Source organism: Homarus americanus, unplaced genomic scaffold, assembly GCF_018991925.1.
Source record: "Homarus americanus isolate GMGI-L3 unplaced genomic scaffold, GMGI_Hamer_2.0 scaffold51476, whole genome shotgun sequence".
NCBI classification, from domain to species: Eukaryota; Metazoa; Arthropoda; class Malacostraca; order Decapoda; family Nephropidae; genus Homarus; species Homarus americanus.
In genome coordinates, this window is record NW_024736148.1 from 2320261 (window position 1) to 2344955 (window position 24695).

Sequence of the window (24695 nt, forward strand, 5' to 3'; positions counted from 1 at the left end):
ATTAATAACAAATGATCCGGCTTAATGAAGAAGTCACAGTATTAGTAAAGTAAAGAAAAGAGGCGCCTGACGAGCCAGCTGTGGTGCCAAGTCACACGCCGCCACCACAGGTCAACACAGGTCACAGGTCAAGTTGGCGTGTCCACGGGTCTGTCTGCCTCACTCAGCCTCTCGCCCCGTCACCCTCCTCTCCCTCACTCGGTGTTAGTTTCTACAACACTATGCGAAAATCCATAAAGTTTCCTCGTGTGAGCCAAAAAGAAAAAAAAAGGTAAATAATAAAAACAACACAGATAAGAGAGGATGAGCGTCAACCCAAGTAGCAGGACGTCACGAAGACCAGGTCGGGAGGCCCTGAGAGCCTGGTGGTACCAGAGACAAACAGGTTGGTTAAGCAGCGGTGGGAGTGGAGCCTCCGGGGTGTCCCGCACACATCAACACCTCCTCCAGGGAGTAAAGGGATTCCTAAATACAAGAACCAGAGCGTTAAACACCACAACATTACAATGAACTATTTCCGGAGGTACTGCTTCACTGGCCCAGTCACTCAGCATTGATATACAAGGTTGGCCTCGAACTAAGTGTCAAGACCAGATCGGCCCTCAGGTGACTGCTGAACCCACTTAGTACGTCAACATGTAGAATGACCTCAGGTGTAAGGTCAATGTGGATTACGTGAGCTCGTGTGTCAGGTTAAAAGGTGACTTCACATGTTAGGTTAAGGCGGAGGATGGTCACACATGGACGATCAACTCACATAGTGGATCAATAACAAAAGCCTGGCCTCACACACTAGGTCACTTCAGCTGTGGATGGCCTGGGTCAGCATTTAGGAACCCCTTCTACTCAACACGACACACAACACGCGCCACCAAGGTACAAACAGGATCTCACCGACGAAGGGAGCTCAGTGTTAGTGGGGCGATTGTGAACACAGGAAAAAAAAATAGTTTCCCCTGGACTAACGCACTCAAGTGTACTGTACTGTACATGCCAATATCTAGAGCAGAGACTAAATGACCTGTCTTGTTGCGTTTCACAAAGATTTGGAAAAAAAAAGTTTGACCACTCGCATGTTTCTACCCAGAGCCAATATAAAGGGAAACTGAAGTGTTGAGTGAAGTGACAGTGCAGGTGTTAGTAGGTGCTGCTGCTGTACAACTTGGGTGTATAAACAGTGCTCTCTCTCTCTCTCTCCATCTATCTATCTATCTAAATATTGTTTTTTTCCTGTGTTTCTATAAGCCCCCCCCGGGTCGGCCGCGTGTACATGTGCTCCCTCGTGGGTCACCGTGGTGAAGGGGTTGTGAGAGTTGACACAAGGTACGCTGGCTGGGCACACTAGCTGGATACACAGTAGTCATGGTAGAGCCTTCCTCCTCCTCCTCCTCCTCGTCGTCTCTAAATTATGTTCAGACACTCATAGTGCCTTGTCATTATTCTTATTCCGCTTCGTCTTTATCTTCGTTTCTCATGTTTTTTTTTTACCTTTATTGCGGATTATTTTATACGGTCTCGTTTCCATTTGACTCTCGTTAATTCAGGTCCTTCATCAGCGAGGAAGTTAATACGATTTATTTAATACCTTTATGTTTATCTGTTAAGAGTCACTCAGAAAATAAACTGACCGACTCTTATTGAACTTTCCAGTCATGAGTTCAAAGTTGAGGACGAAGTGATTAAAATTTCTCAACCATAGTGTTAAAATAAAATATAGGAAACAAAGTCACAAATCTAACCCAAACTTGACCTGACCTGACCTTACTGTTACATAACCTAACCCAAACTTGACCTGACCTGACCTTACTGTTACATAACCTAACCCTAACTCGACCTGACCTGACCTTACTGTTACATAACCTAACCCTAACTTTACCTAACTTAACCTAAACTTACTTTACTTCAACCTAAACTTGACCTTACCAAAAGTAACCTAACCTAATATTAACCTAACCAAACCAAAGTTCACACGGATATAATGACTTTAAATAAAGAGCTGTTGGTTTATATTTTAGACAATTCTTTGATATTTTTTCTAACTCTATTGATCTATTTCCATGAACGTGTGTGTGTGTGTGTGTGTTGATAATATTCACATCCAATAAAGTTTTCAAAGTATGAAATGAATTCTCAATAAAGTTGTTTCAATAGTTTAGACGAGGTTTTAATTCCTTTCTATATATTCACAATGAGATCAAAATCATATCAGCGGAACGTGGGACTTGGACTGAAAATCTGTAATAAATAAATAAATAAATTAAATAGCATTGTGAAGTCAAAAAAATAAACACGTTATCTTAAGCCTTAATCTACTGGCTCCATAAGACGCATTATCTTGTACCCTTCCTGAGACCGATGTGATTATCTTGCCCCGAGAGGAGTACATGGTATGCTTCTAATAGACCTCAGCTGAGAGACAGATAAAGGATGAGAGAGAGAGAGAGAGAGAGAGAGAGAGTCTCCAATCCTCCGATATTTTCCCTCTCTTTTCTTCCTCTTTTATTCTTATCTCTATTACCTCCATCATTCATTTCCTTTCTCCTTCTATTCACCTTACGCGTATTATCTCCTGTTCTCTCTCTCTCTCTCTCTCTCTCTCTCTCTCTCCTCCATCAAGGCTCTCACCACACACTTGTCAAGGCACTAACTTTAGCCTCGTAAAGTAAAGGGAGAGGACAAATTGACTCCCAGATTCCCACCTCTCGTTTCTCGCCTCCAGGAGAGAAAGAGAGAGAGAGAGAGAGAGAGAATGGGAAATGAATACAAGTTACAAAAAGAAAAGGAGAAGGAGAGAGAATGAAGGAGAGGTGAGGATGAAGGAGTGAGAGAAAGAAGAAAACAGAAGGAAGGATTTAATACGGATAAGAAGAGTAAAAGATAGAGACAGATAGAAGTAGAGAGAAGTTAAGAGAAAAGAAGGAACAAGGGAGAAAATGAAGAAATGGAGAGGACGAGAGAGGTTTATGATGAGGAAAAGGGAATAGAGAAATCTGGATAATGAATGAAAAAGTATACACACGGGAGGACAAAAGAATAAGAAAAAAACACAATAACAGAGACGAAACAAGAACAAAGAGGAGACAAGAGACATGTGGATAAGTAGGAAGAAGATTATATAAAAAGAAACAGTGCCGGCGGAAAATCGAGGCACAAGGTAGTAGGAGTGCCTAGACGCTGGCGGAGGTGGCACTCTCCCTGGGGGCCACACACCCTCTCTCACACACCCTCTCTCACACACCCTCTCTCACACACCCTCCTTCACACACCCTCTCTCACACACCCTCCCTCACACACCCACTCCTTCCCTCTCACTCTCCCACTCCCTCTTTCCTATCCTTCCTCACTCCTCCAGTTACCTTTCTTCCTTCACCCTCTCCTAGCCTCTCTTTAACTCTTGTCTGCCCTTCCCTTATCCACCTCTTGTCTACTCTCTTTTCATTCTCACTCCTCTCTTCCCTTTCCACTGTCCTTCTGTCCCATTCCCGTCATTCTCCATTCCTTCCTCCTCCCTTGTTTCAACTCCTTCGCCTTGCCACCCTTTCCACCTCCCTCCCTCCCTTCCTCCCCAGCCTCTACCCCATCCCTCCCTCCCTCTACCCCCCCCCCTGCCTCGCCGTCGTCGCTGCAGGAGGGAGGACGTGGAGGATCCTAAAGGAGGCACAAGAGTCCTCACCTCATGACCTTTGGCAAGTCACTCCGGGGTGTCTCAGAGGCGGGACGGAGTCTTCTTCCCCCACACACTCAGCACTCCATACTCCACAGTCAACACTCCACACTCAATACTCGATACTCAACACTCCACACATACCACTACCCACTCCATACATACCACTCCCCACTCCCCCAATTCCCACTAAACATTTTAGACTTAAGAATAAACCCCTTACCCTTTCACTATAATTGTCTCAACATTATGATTAATATTATTTTTTTTTCTCTCAACTTTAAATAACTCTAAAGCGACTGAATATTGTGTATGTTCCTTAAATAACTATATATCTCATTTAAATATATTTTAACTTAACCTAACATGACTTAGCCTAACCTAACCTAACCTGACCTCATATATAATAATTTCATTGCAATTCATGTCAAAGTATATTCATTTTCCTCTTTCCTCTGAGCACGACAAATATTTCTTCGTTTTAGATTCAAATTTTTCTTCGTTCACTATATGTACACATGCCAGGATTATATACAAGGTTACGTACACTATGTATGTATGTTTTCGTATGAATCGTAGTTTGTAAGTTCGTAGTTTGTCCTTATTAGAAACAGTTAGAAAAATAATACTTATTTCCTATCGTTGTTAATCTCAAAATGCTTTACATAACCTGTGACAAGAAGCAAAGAGTGACAGTAAGATTAGTCGAAAATATCCCTTATACCCCAGCGGCGTAAGGCTCAAAAATTTTTCTTATTACTAGTGACAGTAAGATTAGTCGGGAAAATCTGCCATATACCCTCACGTCATAAGGCTCGTAATACTCTCCCTCCATCACAAGTGAGGAAGAGCGAGAGAAAATGTAAATACAAAAAAAAAAGGTGTATCCAATTAGTGTGTCCAGCGGGCAGGTAGCGCCACCGGAGGCCAGACGCACCCCCACTCCTTCACACCCACAGTACCGTGGTAATAATACAGTTCCTCCAGGGTGAAGACTATCGGAGGAGGAGTCTCTGTCAATGCAGGAGCAACGCACTCTGAAACACAAGGTCGGGCCAGCTCAGAACACACTCTAGGTGCTCTGAAATGACACTAACACATCCTCGGGTGGTTCAGAACACACTCTAGGTGCGCTCTGAAATGACACTACATTCTGAAACTCACTTTAGGCGCCCTGATAAAAAAAAAATTCACACTTGACACACATCTTGAAGGAGTTGGCCAGAATACACTCTGATATACCGTACACGCACATCTTTGCTACCTCTGAACACACTCTTAAAATACCCGAAACGACACTCTATAACACATCTTCGGATTGTTCCAAACACACACATCGGTCCACCTAGCGTGACACTACACACTACAACACATCTTCAGGGAGATTATATTACAGTCTATGCGCCCTGAAGTGACACACTACACTCTAAGGTACACAGACACACTATACATCCGGAGGTATTTAGGAGTTACTGCTGATACGACGCCTCACTCTGAACCACTGGGTAGGGGAGGGCGCTTCTTAAGGCCATTTTGGGACTCTCTGGAATTTATAATTTTTTGGGGAAGCACTAAATGGGGGGCCTGAAACATAAAGACGCATTTGAGTGGTGGGGGGCACTTCCTGAAACACAAAATGGGGCACCTGAGTCAGATTACTAATTTTGAAACCTAAAATAAAAGACTATCGGGGAGGTGATGAAGGAGATATGGGAGTGGAGGGGGCGTGTTTATTTTACGAAACATCACCATATATCTGGAGTAAACAAAAATATATGGGACAGTAAAGGGAAGGGGGGAGGGGAGGGGAGAGGGGGGAGGGGAGGGTGAGGGGCTCTGAAACACCAAGAAGCTACAACACGCTTCAGTCAGTAACACGTGAAACACTAGTGATGGGGCAGCCTGAAATAAACTGGCAACTCAAAATAAGATGCAAACAAAAAATATATCAACATCACTCCTCCCTGAAACATAAATTAAGTCATTCGGAAATAACACGAAGCACGCGGTGAAACACACAAGAGGTACAAGCTCGGGAGAACACAGTGGAAAAAAAAAAACACAAAATTCGCAACACAACACCAGCACGGAATGAGAACACTTGTATCTCAGAAAAAAAGAAACACAAACTTTCTGCAACATATACAATAAGAACACAAACAGTGACGCCTGAGGAAAGAAAGAAAGAAAGGTATTTCGTTGTTTTCAGAGTAATGTCTACCTGAACCAATTACCACATATAAGGTGAGATAAGTACACATGAAAAGATAACAGGTGGATTATCACACACACACACACACACACACACACACACAGAAACCCGAGGTAGTAACTCAATAGCGACGCAGGAGAAAGAATACCTTCGGGAAACACACTATGGGAACACAGTGTGGTAACTCGGAAATACACAGGGTGGGAACACACAAACACACACAAAGTGGGAACTCAAACCTTTACACTTATATGATGGAAACTCGAGAAGATACACTATTAAGGTGGGAACTTATCAATACACACACACACACACACACACACACACACACACACACACAGGGTAGAAACTCAAACTCACGAATTGGGGCAAAATTGCAATATAAAAAAAAAACAGGAACCAGGATAAGTAAAATAAAAATAAAGGAGAACTGAGAAACTGTCAATGGTAACTCCTTAAACAGAAAATGGAAATAAACACAAAACAAAAGTAAATGAATAAATTTAAGGTCTACCTAAAAAAAAAAAAATAAATAATCGAGATCTCTGGTACCTGTCACCGTAGAGCACCACAACAGCTCTCTGGTGCTCTACATAACAAGGTATTACTCTATGGCACTGAACGATAAACTACCAACACTAAAATGAACACAAGACACATGATGAAAAAAATAACACGATACTAAATGAAACAATAACGATACAAGGAAATAAATTACTAGAAAATAAATTAAAAGTCAAATTCTCCATAAAAAAAAATACGTTAAATAAAAAAAGAATGAAAACGAAAACACTCAGAAATTGATAAAATATTCCCAGGTAAAAAAAAAAAAAGCTGAACGAAAAACAACAAAAGACTTGGATTTTTTTTTTGGGGGTGAATTGGGTGACTACGACGGTAGGTAGTCTTCAAACACTAAACAAGAGCATATGCAAGAACTAGTGTACAAGACTAAGGTGGTGGTAGCTGGCGTCACTAACAGAACCCCGGGAAAGAAGTAGTAGTAGTAGTAGTAGTAGTAGTAGTAGTAGTAGTAGTAGTAGTAGTAGTAGTAGTAGTAGTAGTAGTAGTAGTAGTAGTAGTAGTAGTAGTAGTAGTAATAGTAATAGTAATAGTAATAGTAGTAGTAGTAGTAATTAGCCAACCCAAAGCAAGGATTCCCCACCACCACAGAAAGAAAGCGTCACCAACACAACCCGGGGATAATAATAGTCAGTAACCAAAGCCAGGGGTCACTACCAACACAACAACACACTCTTACACGGACGAGAGAACCACATATGAAAACAAAAGCTTCACACCTGAAAACAAAAGACAAATCTGCTGGGTTACAAGACCGGTACTATATGCGGCACTCGGGTATAATATATTTCAAGGTGTCAGTGCCAGGTATAATGACAGAGTTTATATATATTTTTGAGGGAAGAAAAACGATTAAAATCAACATATTTCTTGTTATCACTACTGGGTATACTATCAAAATATATCCCAATTTCATAACTGAGAACATACCTCAATCTATCATCCAATTATCCAACTAAAAAAACCCCTTCAAAATTATGATCTGGACTTCACCTCCAAATACCCAAGAGAATTAAGAGATAAAATTGTTCGGTATACAAAAAAATCTATAAGAGGAATGTGTGTGTTGTGATGAGGTCAGTCATGTGTGGAATGTAGCCAGGGAAACTACATGCTTGGCCAGAGTTTAATTAACAGTGTGTGTGTGTGTGTGTGTGTGTGTGTGTGTGTGTGTGAGAAGCATCTATGAAGCATTATTTTTTCTCAGTTGGTTTTGGCATCATAGACCAGGAGGCTAATACTGAACAGAGGGCAAAAGGTTAAATAATTATGCTTTAATAATATTCATAATATGTACACTTATTAACACACTTGATTTGGACTCTACATATAAACAGATTATACACACTCACATACAAGTAAATACATGGGTATATATACACACACACACATACAACACAGAAATATACTATATATACACCCATACAACCACATACTCGTATATTCAGACACACACACACACATATATACACTCCATTAAACGATCACATACAATAAAAAAATAAGTATATTCTTGTATTCTTTATATCCACGTAAAATCTTAAGACAAAATTTTATTCACCTGTAAAATTAGATGTTATTAAAGGTAGAGAGTAATTAATTAAAGGTGAGGCTAATTAGGGTAAAGACTGTCTACCTGTGCGAGAAAAATAACCCTGATTTTTTGTTATATATTTTGTATATTATGGAAAAAAAAATTATAAGTATTTTTTTATGTCGGTTTTTCATTATTTTTTTGAGTGTAAAAGAAGACTTATATAATTTCTTTATATTGTTTTATTATTTGTAAATATTTATTGTTAACATTATGTTCCTTAGTAATGCTATTTTTTGTGGTCATCATCATCATCATTAATATCGTCATCATTAAAATCGTCATCATCATCATTAATATCGTCGTCATCATTAAAATCATCATCATCATTAACAACGTCATTATCATCATCAATAACGCCCCAATTGCTTTCATCATCGTCACTATCATCCTCATCATCACTTCTACTGCTATCACGTGATGACATTTTCGTCCTCAACCAAAAATTTTAAAATCATGTCACAAACTTCAAACCTAAACACCATCACCAACAAGACCTCCAGAACGTTTGGTGCCGCCTGACTCACACGACCAAATTGTCTAATAAATGAACGTTTCTTTGAGTTGACTAAACAAGGTTAAACATTAAGTTGCTAAATAATTATAACATTTTATCCAAGTTGCCTAAAAAATGTTAAACGTTTACAAAGTTGCTAAATGTTGTTTGCTTAATAAATTGCTTCAACAAAGTTAAACGTTTCCCTAAGTTCCCGAAATAATGATGTTTTTCATTTATTATCTGTTCTCATGTTCGACTAATGATCACCGGTCTTATCTTCCATCCCTGACTGATACTTAACACCTGTGCTAATTAGACAGGTAATCCATCCTGTAGCTCACCTGTTCACTCGTATTATTGAAGTAGTAAAAGAAGAAAACATGTTCGATAAATTTGGTTGTTTAAAATCTGCTCGAGTATTCGTGACTTGAGATACAGACACAGCATCAGTGTGTCTTGAGGAAGGACCACAAAATGTGTCTTGATATAGGGACACAACATAAGTGTCTTGAGGTAGGAACACAGCACAACATAAATGTGTCTTGAGGTAGAAACACAACATAAATGTGTCTTGAGGTAGGAACACAGCACAACATAAATGTGTCTTGAGGTAGGAACACAACATAAATGTGTCTTGAGGTAGAAACACAACATAAATGTGTCTTAAGATAGGGACACAACATAAGTGTCTTGAGGTAAGAACACAACATAAGTGTGTCTTAAGGTTAGGACACAGCAAGATACAGTAAGGGTGCGTCAAGATAAGGCCACAACAAGAGGGTGGGGCCACTGCTTGACAAAGAGTGCAGCTATAAGAGGTGGCACTCATCAGTACTGTACACGCGTGGCCCCTTCAGTGCCTTTATTGCCAGTGATGCCATCCCCTTGTCTCCGTCTTATCAGTGTTGCCATTCCATGTTTACCTGTAAGTGAACAAGGTGGTGGCAACACTGGTACATGAACGTGAACAAGGAGGATAAAACACCATTACATAAACAAATTGGTGGCAACACGTATAGAGTGAAAACAAGGTGGTGGAAATCAGTGTTTACGCCCTTGTACCACGGTTTCCATCATCTTGTTTATGTCCCAAATGCCCGCACTTTATCCCAACTTTTATATAAAACCGCCAGTTGACAAACCTCATAAAAGGGCATATTTACAACCCTACTAAAACGCTCGGTCTATACAGGGCGTTGTTGAGCTGCGTCACGCCTGTGGTCTCCGTGACCCTCACCCCGGGAGTGATTGTATATAATTTGGGTCATTCGTCACCACAGAGGACACTGATCACCACCACGAGTTGTTGCCTCCTATTTATACCACCCAGGAAATTTAAGCACAGAATGACCCATAAAGAGATATTAGCGCAGGCGTTGAAGGGCTGGTGGTGCACGGCTGTGTGTGTGTGTGTGTGTGTGTGTGTGTGTGTATACAGTGCACACACACACACACACACACACGATAAACCGACATACATTGCATTACAACGACTACACACTCAAGCCATCGGTATTTACGGAGTTATCGTGGTAAGAAGCTCACGGAACTACATAGGGACGGACGCACGGAGTTTATGGTGTAGAATATAGTGAGGCAAATCATCTACGTTCGCAAGACGCTCATTAAGGACTTGGAGACAGTACAGTACAACCACTTGCTGCCGGGTCCTGTACCGTGGAGAAGACGGTAGCGGTACTGAAGACGCGGTGCAAGGTAGAGAGCAGGTGGGGGAGAGGTAGATCAAGAACAGGTGGAAGAGAGGTAGATCAAGAACAGGTGGAGGAGAGGTAGATCAAGAACAGGTGGAGGAGAGGTAGATCAAGAACAGGTGGAGGAGAGGTAGATCAAGAACAGGTGGAGGAGAGGTAGATCAAGAACAGGTGGAAGAGAGGTAGATCAAGAACAGGTGGAGGAGAGGTAGATCAAGAACAGGTGGAGGAGAGGTAGATCAAGAACAGGTGGAGGAGAGGTAGATCAAGAACAGGTGGAGGAGAGGTAGATCAAGAACAGGTGGAGGAGAGGTAGATCAAGAACAGGTGGAGGAGAGGTAAATCAAGAACACGGTGGATGGATACAGTGAAAGAGACCTGGTAAGAGCAAAGGTGGAGGAAACGGATTGTGGAGCTTGCAGGGAGTAGTGTCTAACTAAGGACTTCCTCAAGAACAATAATAATAATAAGAAGAAGTAGAAGAGGAAGAAAAATAGGAAGAATAAAAAAGGAGGAATAAAAGAGGAAGAAAAGGAAAAGAGGAAGAAAATAACAAAAGATGAAGAGGAAGAAAAAGAGGAAAAAGAAGCAGAAAGACGAAAGAGGAGGAGGAAGACATAATAAAATAAAATTAAATGGGTCAACGCCTCCGTCAGTTCCTCCTGCCGCTGTCGGGGTCCACAAGGCTGCTGGGGACATGTGGCACACAGCGGGAGGAACCTGCATCGAAATTATGGGTCGGAAGATATTTGCATGTCAGAAGGAATCGTATTAAAAGTCCAAACAGGTTACTTCCTCAGATGTCGTGAAATAAATCGGACATTGCCTTGGTTGAGACCTTCAGAGAGAAGCAGAAAATGAATCGCTATAAATAAGAAAAAGGGACGACATTAACATAGCAGAAGGTTACATTAACATAAGAGTTTTATTTGAATACCTTCTTTCAAGTCTCCAAGGGCGAACAAATATCTAAGCGAGACTCTTCCGAACGAGATCTTTTCAAGCGAGATACTTTTTAGCATCATGGTTCCCCCCGTCCCTTACGTCTCGCTAAGTTGTTTTGACGGAATTCTGGTCTGGAGACATCAAAACAAAGTTACACACGGATATAAAACATTAATATCGAGGACTCAACTGGATATAAGCACCGATGGTTTTGTTGACAGTAACGTCTTATTGTTTAGTATTGTATACCTTCACTGTCTAGGTACATTGTATACCTTCATTGTCTAGGTACATTGTATACCTTCACTGTCTAGGTACATTGTATACCTTCATTGTCTAGGTACATTGCATACCTTCACTGTCTAGGTACATTGTATACCTTCATTGTCTAGGTACATTGTTTGTATACCTTCACTGTCTAGGTACATTGTATACCTGCACCCAAGGAGTTAAATCATCACACTCAAGGGGTTAATAAAATTACTAAAACAAACTTCTTACTTAGGAATAAAGTTTTATCTTATATCCACGAAAATTAATATTCTCAAACCGGGAAAATAATAATTGTAAAAAAAATAAATAAAATCAGAAGACATTTTTCTTATCAAATACTACTGTATATAATCAAGAGAGCATGATTGTCTTAAGAAATACTTTTTAACTAAATTTACTTCATTAAGTCAGGTGCACTATCTTCTTTGTAAGTCAAGAAAAGGTTGACAATCTCTCTCTCTCTCTCTCTCTCTCTCTCAAGTAAACATTTTATCCCGTGAGATTAGATCAAGTTTTAGCTTTAATTCCTATTTCATTAAGAACTTTTTACCCGTGGCGATACGTCGAGGGTTAGGTTAGGCATGTCGAGGATGAGTTAGGTTAGGACAGTCGAGGGTGAGCTATGACGTCTCTTACTGCCAGGTCGAGTGGATCCTGCCTCGAGTTTTAGCACCTAAGTTGGAGTAAAAGCATAAGGCCTCGAGGAGCTTCCTAATAAAGTCTCTTTTACCAACTTTCTCAAAAATTATCTGAAAAAATCTCAGCTACGGAAGAGTCGTGTAAAGTCGGGTCTTAATTCTCTTATTTCCCTGGACATATTTCTCCCTATTTCCGTGTACAGAGTGGATATATTTCCCTCTATTTCCGTGTACAATGTGGATATATTTGTCTCTATTTCCGCATACAGTTCATATATCTCTCCCTATTTCCGTGTAAATAATTTATCCAAATCGTCTGAACATTTGAACACGTGAACTTTAATTTCCCGTATCAATCCTAATATATTCTGATGTTAGGCGTTACATTATGAAAAAACCTAAGTCAATGTTTATATGAATGTAATACGTGAATACAAGAATACAATATACATACACATACCACTATCACAACATAGCACCACATATCACATACTTATACTAATATACCAGCCTGTGATATACCATGAGTGTTATACCAGGCATACCACAACATTACATCATATACATATAACAGGATATTCACTGTCAAAAGATGTACTCAAAATGTCATACACGTTACTTAGATATACCAGGATATATATACCACAACGGATATACTCCACATATCATGCCATACACATTATATATACCAGGATATATGATTCAACCTATACAGTACATACCAACACGACGATATAGAAGAATAATATAACTTAGCCACACATACTGTACAATAAACTGCCACACTTAATTCACTGGACGCCTCCGCCATACATAAAATAAATCCGGCTGAGAACGTAAAGTGAACTAAGCCTCGAGAACCAAACCAGATGAACAATAAACTGGATTTGCTGTACAGGAAAGTGAGGTTATCATAAAAGGATATTTTCTCCATCTAAAAATTGTCAATATTGAACAAGCTCTTTAAATACAGAATAAATATTCTCCTACTGTGTGCTAGTATCTAAGATTACAGTATGTATATATATATATATATATATATATATATATATATATATATATATATATATATATATATATATATATATATATATATATATATATGTATATATATATATATATATATATAGAGTGCATGAACCTGGAGGAGAAGCAGAAGGTGGGTGTCTTACCATGAGCCTGAGCGAGGGGCAGGAGGAGGAGGGTGAGGAGGGAGAGGAACACCAGCTGAGGCAGGAGCGAGACACAACGGCGCATGCGCACTCCCGCGATGACGTCATGGTGGTCCCGCGTCCAGCCATCACCTGCCATCCCGTACACAGCGCGGCCTGCGGGGAGGAACAGTAAGCAATTAATGATTATTACAAAAGGTAAATAAAGAGGAAGGAAAAGATGGAGGGTAAATATTACATTAACATCAAATAAGAGACATACTGTACTGTTTAAACATTTATTATACCGAGCTGAGTAAAATCTACGGTAAACGCCATCCACATTTAACTTACTCTTCAATATAATATTTTTGCACTAGTAATCACCGAATCTGACTGACAGTAATGGAGTTAACATGTCTGGGCCATGATTGTTGACCAAAATCCATTATTACTGGAGTGGCTTAAGGGAGGCTGCCTGACGTTACCCATAACTTGGAGTTCAAGATTACTTACTATTTTTTTAAACATTATTCTTCTAATAACGTACAAACTCCACCCATCAAATGACATAACAAACACGTGAGAATCTATCTTTCATAACCTCCCATAACAAAAATGGATGAGAATAACTGATAAGGGGAAACTCGGGGAAAAAATAAAGTCTTTTAGCCACCACTTACCAGCTGACCTCTGACCGATATATTCCTAAACTTGAGTTACTGACCCAAAACACACGAGTGATATTAATTTATCAGTATCTGTTGGTGTTTAATGACCTAACTCTTATTGGAGGATATTGGCCAAACAAACTACGAAAAATAAGTACATTGTTTGCATACCTACACTGTCTACGTACATTGCTTGCATACCTACACTGTCTACGTACTCTGCATACCTACACTGTCTACGTACTCTGCATACCTACACTGTCTACGTACTCTGCATACCTACACTGTCTACGTACTCTACATAAATACACTGTCTACGTACACTGCATACCTACACTGTCTACGTACACTGCATACCTACACAGTCTACATCCATTATGCTTGCACTTTCTATATACAATCAGAGACAAACGTTTGCTTCCCGTGGTGAAACTGATTCACGGGAATGAGTCTCCGAACTGACTTAACCCTGACTGTTTCATCTCATTAAGGGTCGATGCTGTTTCATTTAGGACGGAAGAGAACTTTTGACCCCGACTGTACATGGAATACTTGCACTGTATGTGTCTATGTACTTGGTGATCATGATTCGTAAGTTATCAAGACCATAACAAAAAATAAAAACACAAACAGGAATAAAGCGCTGACTGGTGTATGGGCCTTCAGTCCATTTTGTGTGTTTATGGTCAAGGACACGTAACCTTAGTAAGTAGGTCAATGACACGTGACCTTAGAAAGTAGGTCAAGGACAAGGGACCTTAGAAAGTAGATCAAGGACACGGGACCTTAGAAAGTAGGTCAAGAACACGGGACCTTAGAAAGTAAGTCAATGACACGTGACCTTATAAAGTAGGTCAAGAACACACTTCAAATCGTCCAAAATCCTTCACGAGTTTATCCTAATTGACCGGACACACACACACACACACATGGGTGATAGCAATACCCACTCAGACATTGCATAAATAGAGAGTTGCCTGAAAACTTAGGTGATAACTTTCCTGCTAACACAGACTGTCTTACCAAACAAGAAAAATTTTGGGTCACGTGAAAATTCGCCAGCCAAGTTTATAGGCTAGGGTAGGTTAGGTTAGGTTAGGTTAGGTTAAATTAGATTTGTTTGGATAGGTTAGGTTAAGATTTGTTTGGTTACGTTAGGTTAGGTTAAGTTAGGTTAGGTTAGGTTAGGTTAGGTTAAGTTAGGTTAGGTTAGGTTAGGTTAGGTTAGGTTAGTTAGGTTAGGTTAGGTTAGGTTAAGCTTCGTTAGACCAACTGGGTATAGGTAAGCACACCACGTATTGAATTCACCAACACACCTTAACGAGAACAAACCGACCAATTTCCCCCCCAAACTTTACACACTAACAAGGTAAAAGTCTGACCCCTAAGTGATTCCATTTAGTTACACAGGATGAAGGTCACAAGAGAAAGGTCAAAGTTCAGGGCAGGATGTAAGGGCGGTGGAGTTAAGGTGGATCCGTGTTTTCCTCCGCTCTATGGCAATGGTTTTCCTCGCATTATGATCCCGATTTTCCTAAGATTATGACAATTTCCTCTGAAGCGATAAAGCCACCATTATCCACCAACCGTAACACCACCATTATCCACCAACCGTAACACCACCATTATCCACCAACCGTAACACCAGCATTATCCACCAACCATAACACCAGCATTATCCACCAACCATAACACCAGCATTATCCACCAACCGCAACACCACCATTATCTCCACCAACCGCAACACCACCATTATCCACCAACCACCCAACACCACCATTGGCATCACCAACCGCAACACACCATTATCCACCAGCCATAACACCACCATTATCCGCAACCACCCACCACCGTATCCACCAACCGCAACACCACCATTATCCACCAACCGCAACACCACCATTATCCACCAACCGCAACACCACCATTATCCACCAACCGCAACACCACCATTATCCACCAACCGCAACACCACCATTATCCACCAACCATAACACCACCATTATCCACCAACGGCAACACCACCCTTATCCACCAACCGTACCTAAATTTTCCCAGCAGACGGAACAAAAACACAAATTAATATACCATTGCTATTCTTCTTCTTCCTCTTCCTCCTCACGCCAATTTAACATCTCTGTACGTGGTCTGGCCTTTAAAGCGATTCAATTATCTTCCTACTGAGAATATGGTGAAGTTATTGCATAGTCTGTGTCTTAGCTGCACGCACACACACACACACACGCACATACACACACACACACACACACACACACACACACACTGGATACCAAACATTAGTGCAGATAATACCCATAATAGGCACACCACTAGGGTCCATGGTCTCAGGTCAAGGGTCAAAGGTCTAGGGTCCAAAGTATGATGCCTGGACGGTCAAGTCGGATTACATAACTATCATGTATATTTAAACTATGTATCTATATCTACTGTATATCTATAGTTATCTAAACTCTATCTATACACGGGTCAGTAACAACTATCTTATCCCGTGTTATCTAGCTCTAGAAAACCAAGAAATGACGTCACTAAAATCAAGGAAGATGACGTCACCAAAACCAGGACATGTCACTAAAATCAAGGCAAAATCGCGTCACTAAAAGCAGGAAATTGACATCACTAAAACCAGAAAGATGACGTGACAAAAGCAGGGAATATGACATCAGTAGAAAACCAAGTATTGACGTCAGTAAGAAACCAGGAAAATGACGTCACTAAAAACAAAAATACGTCACTAAAATCGAGAAAATGAGGTCACTAAAAACAAAAATACGTCACTAAAATCAAGAAAATGACATCACTAAAAACCAGGAAAACGACGTAAGAGGAAAACAAGGACAATTACAAGAGGAGGAAAACAGGTGAGAGTTGAGAGAGAGGGAGAGAAGTGAGGTATAGAGGCAGGGCGGTGAGAGGGACAGTGTGGGCGGAGGTGTGACGGGAAATATAGATGGGGAGAGGAAGGGAGTGAGGGAGAGGGTGGTGAGAGGGGAGAGAGGGAGTGGTGAGTGGTAAGATGGGGTAGTATTGTATGAGAGAGAGAGAGAGAGAGAGAGAGAGAGAGAGACTCGCACACTCTCCCTCCATGAGTGTACACATAAGAACAACCACCACCACTACCACAACAACCACTACCACCACTCGACGCTCTCCACTATATAGAAAACGTGGTCTGGGTTAAGATAAAATTGGGTTGGTTTTCCATGAATGTAATTATGATATAAATAAAATCTGCGATACATACATACATACATACATACATACATACATAACAGGTAATAGTGGATTGCGTGAGACAGAAGAGTGAACGTTTACGGGACACTGGATATAATGGACACACACACACACACACACACACACACACACACACACACACACACACACACACACACACACACACACACACACACACACACACACACACACACACACACACACACACACACACACACACACACACACACACACACACACACACACACACACACACACACACACACACACACACACACACACACACACACACACACACACACACACACACACACACACACACACACACACACACACACACACACACACACACACACACACACACACACACACACACACACACACACACACACACACACACACACACACACACACACACACACACACACACACACACACACACACACACACACACACACACACACACACTTCCTAGCTGTGTTCATGGGGGCGCACCCAGTCCTGTTTCCCACCAACTGAAACACGTTTGTGTGTTTCAATATCTGTCTCTCTCAATGCCTGACTGTATCAATGTCTAATATATCTCAAATTGTCCCCCGGTGAGCAGGTTTTTACACCAAACCGGAAGGCAATAAAGGTGGAAAGGGAAGTTATTGAATCTTACAGTTGAAGAAACGGGGCCTTGCTAATGAAGTTGCCAGACGCACGAACCAAAGGAAAGGTGTAGGCTGCTGCCGGCTAACTCTACCCGGGGAAAACGTGTTGTACTGTATACCAATCGCTTTCAATATCAACAAATGCTGACTTCACATAAAGCCATTTCTCACTCTCGCTTCACCACCGGTTCCCACCACTACCAGGCACCAACCACACACGAGATTCATTTAAAAGTGTGACAATATCCTCACCGTCTCTTCTCCTACACATAATATTCACCATTTCCCAGCAACATAAGCAACTTGAAATAGAGCGATAATTCCTAAGAAGCTGAGATAACCACCTACTTAATTTGGGTCGCCTAGCAAATCTTACCAATCCTAGCAGCACGCACTATGGTCTATCTTCAGGTTTACGACACTAACTAAACTATTAACTCGTCCCAAATTACAACTATTTACGAGTTAGATAGATAATAAGTGCATGTGAAAGAGGGAGCCATTTTCTTTCTAGTCTCTTGATTCTTGACGTTTAGTTTCCCTTCTTCTGATTCTCGTTTTCTTTGTCTCTACTTAATCTTTCGTTCTCTTTATAAAACACCACCCACACATACCCACAACGGCACAACTCAACATTCCTCCACACCCCACAATCCCACTCATACCCACAGTTTCCACCCACACTCCACCACATGTCCCTCACCAACACCACCCACATCAACACCACACCTCCCACATCAACACCACACGTCCCACACCAACACACTTCCCACAACTCGTCATTATACCCCCACTGTACCCCCATCCACTTCACCCACACCACACCCACACTCCAATACACGGCACCCATAGCCACAGACGCCACCCAGACACCCCATCATACCTCCACACACACATCCACACACACATCCACACACCCCATTAAACCTCTCACAGGCACCCACCCACCACACACCCACCCAGACCTTCCACACACCACACCCACCCAGACCTTCCACACCCACACTCCACTGTACTAACAATCAACTAGAGTTATGAGAATAAAACAAAAAACACACAAGACACACACACACTGCACCATCAGCAAACACCGCAGGCATTATTGAAGAGGTCAGAGGTCCCATTAGTCGGGTCAAAGGTCAAATATCATCATACTTCCTGGGTCAAACTTCCGACGAAATATTTGAAACTTGGCCCCCTACCCCAGGTGTGATTATTGCCGCCTCTTCTTAACTAAATTTGGAGGCTGACGAGGGGCATGTTGTTGTTGTTGTTGTTGTTGTTGTTGTTGCTGATGACAAGGAGCCTGTTGCACACATGACGTCATAACCTCAACACCTTCCTCCTCCCCCACCACCTCTTCCTCCACCACATCCTCCTCCTCGATCACCACCACCTCCTCTTCCTCCACCACCAACTCGCGGAAAGTCCAAGGCTAGTTGAAGTGGTTCGTCTGAAGAGTCACTTGAGTCTATAATGATAATGGTTATCATCTAAGGTCACGTGAGTCATTGGAGGGCGAATCTGAAGTGGCACTCAATTCTTCACAATGAGGAATTACGTCAAGACACTCAAAAATCTTCAAATTAAATGGTTCATACTGCGTCAAGGTCAGCTTCCATCACAGGTAAACACAGGTGACCAAGAACCAGAAAAAAAATCATCCCTCACTATCTAAAAAGATACATCCATCAGTGACATCAGGATAGGCGGCCATTGGGGTGAGATAGCAAGGAACACAATAATAATACGGCGATGAGAGAGAGAGAGAGAGAGAGAGAGAGAGAGAGAGAGAGAGAGAGAGAGAGAGAGAGACATGGTATAATAGCAGGTACTTAAGAGTTAACCAAATCTCTCAACGTCTCCCTCTCGCCATTAAGAGATAATTGAGATAATGATTCCTTTTAAGAGAACGTGTTATATCAACTACTTTCTTCTACCCTTCCATTAACCTTTCCATCCCCTTCCTTACTGAGTGACCCCCTTCTTTATCTCTTCCCATTACCACCCAGTCCTCTCCCATGACAACCAAGCCCTCCCTATAACCACCCAGCCGTCCCCATAACCACCCAGCCGTCCCCATAACCCATCCAGCCGTCCCCATGACCACCCAGCCGTCCCCCATGACCACCCAGCCGTCTCCCATCCGTCCCCATGCAGCCGACCCACCCACCACCACCCATGACCACCCACCCATGACCACCCAGTCCCTATAACCACCCAGCCGTCCCTATAACCACCCAGTCCCTATAACCACCCAGCCGTCCCCCATGACCACCCAGCCGTCCCCATGACCACCCAGCCGCCCTCATGACCACCCAGCGTCCCTATAACCACCCAGCCGTCCCCCATGACCACCCAGCGTCCCCATGACCACCCAGCCGTCCCCCATGACCACCCATGACCACCCAGCCGTCCCCATGACCACCCAGCCGTCCCCATGACCACCCAGCCGTCCCTATAGCCACCCAGCCGTCCCCATGACCACCCAGCCGTCCCTGTCCCACACCCAGCCGTCCCCCATGACCACCCAGCCGTCCCCCATGACCACCCAGCCGTCCCCATGACCACCCAATAACCACCCAGCCGTCCCTATAACCACCCAGTCCCCCATGACCACCCATAACCACCCAGCCGGACCACCCAGCTGTCCCCATGACCACCCAGCCGTCCCCATAACCACCCAGCCTCCCCACCAGCCGTCCCTATACATGACCACCCAGCCGTCCCTATAACCACCCAGCCGTCCCCATGACCACCCAGCCGTCCCCATGACCACCCAGCCGTCTTCCATGACCACCCAGCCGTCCCCCATAACCACCCAGCGTCCCTATAACCACCCAGCAGCCGTCCCTATAACCACCCAGCCGTCCCCATGACCACCCAGCCGTCCTATCCACCCATGACCACCCAGCCCTATAACCACCCAGCCGTCCCTATAACCACCCAGCCGTCCCCCATGACCACCCAGCCGTCCCTATAACCACCCAGCCGTCCCTATAACCACCCAGCCGTCCCCCATGACCTAACTCGCACAGTGTGAAAGACTAAATTCAATTTGCATTCCAATTCACTTTCTTTGAACATTCATTCTCTGGATTAATGGGAATTGTGTTCAAAATAGACGGGGGAAAATAAATATATATACATAAGCCTCTTAACGAAGATTGGGTGAAAGTGAAAAAAAAAATGAAGGGAATAAAGAATTAATAATTGGTTTAAGCCACACAGGTATAGCTCTTGTCCTCCTGGTGAGTGTCAGAGCTGTGTATGGCACCCTGGTACTATGTGTCTTCTTCCTGTATGACACAACTAGGCCTATGTTTATGACACCTTATGACGAGATACATCTTACCACGTGACACACCTAGGCCTATGTATTGTATATGACACCTCATGACGTAATACATCTTGCCACGTGACACACCTAGGCCTATGTTTATGACACCTTATGACGTGATACATCTTACCACGTGACACACATATGTACGTGACACATATATATATACATGGCATCCTAGTACGTATCGTGTCATCTAAGTACAGGACGTGAAACACCTTGTACGTGACGCACTTTACACACAGCATATCCTACACACTTCCCCACATATTATTACAGTACACAACACTTCGTTAACCCTAACACGTGCAAAGCATGTTACGGTCGCTAAATATTACAAAAAATGTCGGGTACAGTACACGTTACATTACGGTATTGATACTGAAATAATAATATCTCTTAAGTGAAAGGTCCCGCTTGACCACCATGTTAATATGTATACAAACTTTTCATTGTGATATTTGAAACTTGAATTTTTTTGATTAGATGAAAACTGGATGGATGGATGGATGGATGGATGGATGGATAGATAGATGGATGGATGGATGGATGGATGGATTGATGGACATGACTGACGGATACACAGAAAAAAAAACATAAACAGACAAGAGACAAACACAGACAAACATACGAAACACAATACCACACCCCACAAACTTCCCTAAACGAGGAACATAAAAAAAAAAACACAAAACGAAGAAGAATCACAAATCAGACGACAACGTTAAACGAGGAGATGATTGTGCCGTCCAACGTACAGCGAGTCACAATGAACCTCGTGTTTTTCCAGACCATTATTTGGTAGTTAGGCGGCCTCTCTCGTCTCATGGCTGCCGCTGCTGCACCTCTCCTCCTTCCTGAAATAAGATTCTGACTCGCCCGCCATTCTTTTTCAATTAAGGAACTCTCTCGTTGTGTTAAAGTTTCTGCAACACGACTTCAGGGGGTGTAGGGGGAAGGGGGTGTGTGAGGGAGGGGGTGTGTGAGGGGGAGGGGTGGAGGGGAGGGGGTGGGGAGGGGTGGGGGAGGGGAGGAGGTGTGTGAGGGAGGGGTTGTGAGGGGAAGGGGTGTGTGAGGGGAGGAGGTGTGAGGGGGAGGGTGTGTGAGGGAGGGAGGTGTGAGGGGGGAGGAGGTGTGTGAGGGGAGGAGGTGTGTGAGGGGAGGGGGTGTGTGAGGGGAGGGCTGTGTGAGGGGAGGGGTGTGTGTGAGGGAGGGAGGCGTGTGAGGGGGAGGGGCGGGGAGGGGTGTGTGAGGGGGAAGGGGTGTGTGAGGGGAGGAGGTGTGTGAGGGGGAGGGGCAGTGAGGGGAGGGGTTGTGTGGAGGGGAGGGGTGTGAGGGGGAAGGGGGGGTGTGTGGGGAGGCCGGGAGGAGGGGTGTGGGGAGGAGGGGTGTGGGGAGGAGGGGTGTGGGGAGGAGGGGTGGGGAGGAGGGGTGTGGGGGAGGAGGGGTGTGGGGAGGAGGGTGTGGGGAGGAGGGGATGTGAGAGAGGTGGGAAGGAGCCGGTGTGAGGAGTGCGAGGTATGTGGGGAGGGAGCATGAGGCAGGAGGGGAATGTGTGAGAGAGAGGGGTGTGAGGGATGTGTGGGGGAGATGGGAGGTTAGGTAAGTGTAAAGAAAGGAGAGAGAGAGAGAGAGAGAGAGAGAGAGAGAGAGAGAGAGAGAGAGAGAGAGAGAGAGAGAGAGAGAGAGAGAGAGAGAGAGAGAGAGAGAGTCACAATCTGGATCACTCCCTCTGTTCTACACCACTGTAAAATAAAATCAACTACATTTCTCAACCAAAACGTAAACTAATCTCAAATTTATTATTCAGCCAAAAAGATAATTACAAACACTTCACTATACTGGTTAAGTCTTACCTCCACACATCAACAATGTTAATGAAATCAACAGCAGTGTGTCAGGAGCCTAGGAACCCCCAGGAACCTTAGAGCCCAGGAACCTTAGAGCCCAGGAACCTTGGTACTCATAAGTCTATATGAGCCCATGCCCCTCCCCCCTCCTGCTGGCTATCAATAATTCCCTGGACGTGAGTGAGTAAGGGTCGCCCAGCCACCCATAGGAGCATCCAAACAATACCTCCCTCCTCTTCCTCTCCTTCCTCCTCCTCCCCCTTCCTCCTCCTCCTCCATACGTATACATATATAATCCTAATCTAATTAACACAACCTACATTAATTACCCAATCACATTAGCTCAAACAATCAGCCAGACAGCATAATCAACCAATCAGCACACTAACACAGGTACAGCACACTATCACCACGCCACTACACCTGCCAACACCATACAACACTACACCATTAAGGAACGCCACTACACCCCTCCCACACCCCCTTATACACCTCAACAGTTACACAATACACTCTTATCGACCTTACCATCCACTCTCCCGTCGCTTTCTCTGTGTAACTCTCTCTCTCTCTCTCTCTCTCTCTCTCTCTCTCTCTCTCTCTCTCTCTCTCTCTCTCTCGTTTTCTCTCTTACTCTCTCCAGTTATCTTCCTTCCCTCTCTCTTTCTTCTTTCCCACTTCCTAAACATCATCTCTCCCTCCCCCTTCCTTCCCTCCAATCTACTTCTTTGTTCATCCACTTTTCCTCTCTTCCTTTCCCTCCCGATCTTTTTATTCCTCTCTGTCAGTCCGTTCCTTACTCATTCCTTCTTTCCATTCCTTTTCTTTCATTCCGCCCTTCCATCCCTCCCGTCATTCCTTTCTTTCTTTTTCCACGACCTTCCTTCATTTCCTTCCTTCCTTCCTTCCTTCCTTCCTTCCTTCCTTCCTTCCTTCCTTCCTTCCTTCCTTCCTTGGTGCTGGAAGGAGAATTAATGTGGACACTAATGTGGTCGACCCCCTCAGCCATGTCGTTTAATTGGCCTCTAAATGACCACTTCTCGCCCACCTGTCTATCAGTCTGTCTGTCTGTCTTTCGTGTAGCTCAGTATCTGTCTGTCCCTGTCTTTGTCTTTCTGTCATGAAGTTCAGTACTTTTCCGTTTGTCTGTTTATCACCACCACAGAACATGTTCTCACTTACTCTCACTTGGAATATACATACTCCCTCTCTCCCTATTACCTCTTCCTCACTCCCTACAATCTCTCCCTCACACCCTACAATCTCTCCCTCACACCCTACTCTCCCTCAGTATATCTACAACCTCTCCCCCACTCCCTTCAACTCTCCCTCACTAAGTTCACTTTCCCAACCGCGGGAGCAGCAGTACCACTACCACCACTACCACTACTACCAACACTACCACCATCACCACTACCAACACTACCATTACCACTACCACCACTACCACTACTACTACCAACACTACCACCATCACCACTACCATCACTACCATCACCACTACCACTACCACCACCACCACTACTACTACCAACACTACCACCACGACCACTACTACTACCAACACTACCACCACTACCACTACTACTACCATCACCACCACCAAGAAAACTAATCCATATACTTTAAGATTTCCTTATAAATAACTCAATAATT

The 24695-nt window shown here is 43.3% G+C and overlaps 1 protein-coding gene across 18 annotated transcripts in view; it reads right to left on the minus strand.

Moving 5' to 3' along the window:
* Positions 1 to 24695, minus strand: part of LOC121872040 (cubilin-like) — a 205740-nt gene that overhangs the window by 64073 nt on the left and 116972 nt on the right. For 17 of the 18 annotated variants that reach the window (XM_042374701.1, XM_042374702.1, XM_042374698.1 and 14 more), the window contains one exon: positions 13292 to 13447. In XM_042374701.1, coding sequence (XP_042230635.1) covers positions 13292 to 13430 — 139 coding nt within the window. In that variant the 5' untranslated portion in view covers positions 13431 to 13447. Of the gene's footprint in view, positions 1 to 4626; positions 4702 to 13291; positions 13448 to 24695 lie in introns of all 18 variants that reach the window. The other variant, XM_042374692.1, reaches the window with a different exon arrangement.